Genomic DNA, 5,189 nt, shown 5'->3' on the forward strand with positions numbered 1-5,189 from the left:
TACTCGGCCCTAAGGCAACTCCTCATTCAGCGACCCCGCACACACACTCACACACACTCTTCTGCGTGTCTGGTTATTTGTGGAGAGGCTCCTGGAGCGGGACTTGCCGGGCCGCAGGGTCTGGGCGTGTGCGGCTTTAAACCGCCATCAAGGCTGCTCGGGCACACACGCCGTTGAATTTAGGCTTTTTGTATGACAGTCACAGAATTCTTAAGAACGCGTTTTCTTTTCTTTGGACAGGGCCGGGAGACAGAATGGAATCAAACTTATGGCTGACACCGCTGAATTCTGGAGGCAAGAAGACGACTCGAAGGCCTTGGCTTTGTGCCTGGTGGGGGGCGGGGGGCATGCGGGGGAGGAGGAGAAGGAGAAACCCCGGACCCTGCCAAAGATGGGAGCTGTTTCGGGGCGGGCAGGTCTGTGCAAGCCTGCCCCTGAGGCCCCAGGAGGCGGAGAGGCTGCAGGCAGGCTGGCAAACCCTGTTTCCCAGAAGGAAGCGTCCCATAGGGACTTGGGGACGGAACCCATGTCTATGTCTCGGTGGCAGCCAGCCAGCCAAGGTGGTGGATCCTGGGGCCAACCCGCCCCCCCCCCAGGGCTCCCCTGCCTTAGGGAAGGTGAAGGTGTGCGACACGTGACATGCATGCTGTCAAGGCCGCCTGGCCTCAGGGCGAGACTCACGCTGAGTCCTCGCCCTGCCACTGGAACCACAGAAGAACGGGAAATCTCAGAGGCCTTCCTGGAACTGGGGTTGGCCAGAAGCCAACACGGTGGCTCAGCACCCAAGGTGGGGTTGCTTCGGCCACCACAGACGGAAACAGAGTGTGGACCGCCCGTGGAGAAGACGCTCCTCTCCTCTCTCGTTCCCAAACCGCCCTTCAAGTCAGGGAGCGCATGGCACTGCCACGCCTCAGCTCTGACAGGGTCAACGGGGCGGGAGCCATGAGGAAAAGGCAAGATGGCCGCAGAGGGGAAGGCAGACGGAAGTGAAGTTCACGACTCGCCTTTCCCAGACGAAAGGGGCCGGCGCTCGGGCGAGTGAGGTGGGGGAGGCTGGAAGCTTGGTGTGGGGGGGCCTCCCGCGCGAGGGGCTTCGCCGTGGAGGAGGTCTGGGCCAGGAGGAACGGCCGGGGTCGTGGCATGCATCTCGTGGCCAGGCAGCAACGCCCGGCGGCCTCGGCGGTGGGCTGGGGGCCGTCCGGGTCTGTGGCACCGACAGGCTGATGCACGCGCCCCCCGGGGTGGTGCTGGGAGTCGGCCCCCGCGGCGGCCCTAGCAGCGCGTCGGCACAAACGCCTAAGAGATAAATCGTTAGCAAGACCGGACATGCTCAAGGGGTTCTGTGTAATCACCAGTTTCTGGAAATAAAGTATTTTCCGGTTTTTTCTGAGTCGGAGTCTCACAGTTCCGCCCAGGCCGGAATGCAGTGGCACGCTCATGACACCGCAGTTCGTCCTGCTGGGCTCCGGCGATCCTTCCGCCTCAGTCTTCCGCATGGCTGGAAGCACAGGCATGCGCCACAACACCGGCTAATTTTTTTGTTTATCGTAGAGACGAGGTCTCGCCAAGTTGCCCAGGCTGGTCTCAAACCTGTGGGCTCAGGCCATCCTCTCGCCTCCGCCTCCCAAAGTGCTGGGATGACGGGTATAAGCCTCTGCACCCGGCTTAAGTATTTTCCTTGTGGATGATTCCAGGGAAAAAGGCCGAGCGGGCCGCGCAAGCGGTGCAACAAGGGACTGTCGAGGGGGGAGGCCTCAGCCAAGGGGCGGTGCTGACTCCAAACGGCTCCGTGACAGCCTCGATTTCTAGGGCTCCCTCGTTTCAAGCTCGATTGCTGGTCTCTCGTGACATACAACGGTTCAGTCAGTCCCATACTGCCATCCGGGCAACGGGATTCTGGAGAGACAGCGATTTCTCCTGAGGTGAATGTCCGTGGGCCAGCGTGGCTGACGGAAAGCGCAGCGTCATAGTGGCATGGCATGCCCGGGCGACGCCTTCTCCCGTGAAGGAGGCCACGATGTAGATCCCGCTGCCCCCTGCCCCAGGCTAACAGTGAAGTTGCCATGGTGTTGGAAGTGCCGGCAGGAGAGACAGAGGACAGGCCCTCGGCAGCAGGTGGCGTCTTGGGAGGCCCACCCACCTCGGCATTGGCTGCCGGCCCCCGAAGCGGTCGCCGTGCGATGTCTGAGTGGATGAGGTCTTCGCTGTTTTATTTGTGTAGTTTCATGCTGTGTGTGTGCAGCCTTCTGGGGCAGAGTTTGGCTTTAGTTCTAGCCTTTTCCAAAGGCCGTCTTGCCGATCGAGGTCTTCGTTACAGTCCCCTCCTGCTGTCCCGTGTTGCAGGCCGCTCAGGCGGCACGCATGTCGCGGTGTGTTTGATGCGGCTCCTGTGGTTGTTTGGACCGTGGACGGCTCACTGCTCCGAAACACAGCGCTGCTGGTCAGCGTTCCCATGCACGTCTCCTGCGGCGCAGATATGCCCTCCTCGTATACCTGAGAATGGAATTCCAACCTGATGCTGGTGAACGTTCAACCTCAGATGGGACCGTCACATGTTCCAAAGCAGCTGTCCCATTGCGTGTCTGCTGGCGCTGTGGTCAGAGCCTGCAGACCCACCCCCTTCCTCGGCCCTGGCCGCACGTTCCAGCAACACGGGGACTCCGAGACCCTTCCCCCAGGACGCTGCGTGGACCAGGGCATTGGAATTCCTGGGGTGGAGGCAGAGGGAGTCTAGTGGTTAGGGCCAGAGCCCCTGCGTCCCCTTGTAGTCTGGGAGGAGGTGGCGTCTTCTGGGAGGTGCAGGTGGGTGGGGCGTAGGGGGCACCAAAACTGCCCCCTTTCTCTGGTTTAAGGTGCCAGCTCCGAACTCCCAGTCCTCATGGCATTGGCTGTTGGTTTTTTTAAATTTTTTTTTATTGTAGAGATGAGGCCTCGCCAAGTTGCCCAGGCGGATCTCAAACCCGTGGGCTCGGGCAATCCACTCACCTCAGCCTCCCAAGGCACAGGATTACAGACTGAGCCACCGAGGCCGGCTGGCTGTTGGTTTTTAAGGCCAAGATTTCCATCCCCCTCCCCCACCCCTAAGCATTAGAAAGCAAGCAATAAAGAAAGAGAAAGGCAGGCCTTTTGTCATTCCAGATTTCCGAGTAAAAACAGGTCGTTCAGAAGCTCCACAGACTTTTCCCTTTCCTTTGAAACAGCCAGCCTCTTTTCGATTAAGTGCACAAGCCCGTGGTGTTCAGTGTCCCCAGAGACGTATGCAGCCATCCCTCCAGCCCCCTTTAGGACACTTCCGGCCTCTCCGAGAGGCGTGTCCCTCAGCCGTCAGCCCCAGCACACGCCCTCCAGTCCTAAGCAACCACTCACCTGCGCTCTGTCTCCGTGGATTTGCCTGTTTGCACACTGGCATCAATGGACTCATCGAGCACGTGGCCTCTCACATAACACGTCCCCAAGATCCATCCATGTTGTGGCGTGGACCATGGTGTTAGAATCCACACCTGCCTGTTCGTGGCCAAGTTGTAGGTGCCGTGTGGACAGACTGTTCTTTGTTTATCGCTCGCCAGCCCACGACTCTCCTCTGGTGGCCTCTGCTCTCTGCGATTGTAAATAATCCTGCTGTAAACATCCAAGCACGGCTGTTTGTGTGGACACGGTGCGTGTCCCGCGGGCCTGTCCAGACAGCAGAATCACTGTCGTGACGCAGGTCTGTCGAACTCTCTAAGAATAGTTGTCTCCTGAGTGGCTGAAACATCTGCATCCCTGACTGTTCGGTTTCTCCACGTCTTCTCGGCACTCGCCATTTTCTTTGACTTTCTTAAGACTCTCTAGCCTTGACCCGAGGCTCTAGGTGCCTGCGGGCATGGCCGTGACCAGGGCTGCCGCCTTGACGTTACTGTAAGGGCTGTGATGAGTCTGTGTGTGGTGGTGAAGGAAACATCTTTTTTCTTTTTTTGAGTCCACTCTGTCAACCAGGCTGGAGTGCGGTGGTGTGATCACGGCCACCGCAGCCTTCACCTCCTGGGCTGAGGCTTCCCTTCCGCCCCAGCCTCCCAAGCAGCTAGGACTGCATGTGCATGTCACCACGCTCAGCTACCTTTAAAATTTTTTTGGAGAGACAAGGTCTCACTATGTTGCCCAGGCTGGTCTTGAACTCCTAGGCTCAAGTGATCCTCCCACCTTGGCCTCCCAAAGTACTGGGATGATAGGCTGAGCCACTGCACCAAGCCAGAAGAAACAACTTAACATCTCAACATAGAACTCGGCCATTCTGGGAAAGGCCTCCCTGTTTTATCAGCTCGTTGTGCAGTAAGCACTAAGTGCTGTGCTCGGTGCCTCAGGAAGCAGACAGAGGAGCTCCAGAGATGCACCCCACAGTCTCCCAGACCCCATGTCCCAGTTGCCCTGCCCTGGCGGGTGGGGGGCTCACCCTTCTGGTTGGCAGGGGAGGGAGGGTGGAGTGCATTCATTCTTCTTTCCCCTTTACCAGAAAAAACCAAGGATGACTCCACCAAAAAGGACAAGCCTTACAAGATCTTTTTCAAAGATCTCTTTCTTTTCAAAGAAAATGAAATGGCAGCCAAGAAAAAGGTAAGCTTTTATAAAAATCCCAGTCTGCGGAGTGTCAGCATAGTATCCTCTCATCGGTTGCTGGTATGAGCATGGCTGGGTCAAGCCGCGGTGGCAGCTCTGGGCACACCCGAGGGCACAGCAGGAGGCCACTGAGCACAGGCAGGGGCCGGCGAGGGTCGCCACTGGGCGAGAGAGGCAGGTACTCTGCCGCAGTCCAGGGTGACAAGCAGAACGCACCCCTTCCGGGAGGCTACACCCTCATTTCTGAAACGGGGACTGAGTGACACGGACAGCATGTCGTATAGTGTTGGCCGTGAATAAAGTCGTGGGCATCGCTCAGCGATGGCATCGTCTTGGTAACTCACTGAGTAACTTGTTGATGAAATGCGGCTGTATTGATGACATCCAGTAAGAGACGCATGCACGTAGCCAGGCTTGGTGGCTCAGCCTGTGATCCCGTGCCTTGGGAGGCCGAGGTGAGTGGATTGCCTGAGCCCGTGGGCTCAAGACCTGCCTGGGCCACTTGGTGAGACCTCATCTCTGCAATAAATCAAAAATCAGCCGGGCGTGGTAGCGCACGCCTGTAGTTCCAGCTACTTGGAAGGCTGAGGCGGAAG

At 58.2% G+C, this 5,189-nt stretch overlaps 1 protein-coding gene across 1 annotated transcript in view; it reads left to right on the forward strand.

Annotated features, from left to right (window-relative positions):
- Positions 1-254: 254 nt before the first annotated feature.
- Positions 255-5,189, forward strand: part of CCDC38 (coiled-coil domain containing 38) — a 31,196-nt gene continuing 26,261 nt past the window's right edge. Inside the window, exons 1-2 of the mRNA XM_008063300.1 lie at positions 255-294; positions 4,490-4,590. Coding sequence (XP_008061491.1) covers positions 255-294; positions 4,490-4,590 — 141 coding nt within the window. The remainder of the gene's footprint in view (positions 295-4,489; positions 4,591-5,189) is intronic.

This window comes from Carlito syrichta, unplaced genomic scaffold (assembly GCF_000164805.1).
Source record: "Carlito syrichta isolate Samal-C Ts95f unplaced genomic scaffold, Tarsius_syrichta-2.0.1 Scaffold98168, whole genome shotgun sequence".
NCBI classification, from domain to species: domain Eukaryota; kingdom Metazoa; phylum Chordata; class Mammalia; order Primates; family Tarsiidae; genus Carlito; species Carlito syrichta.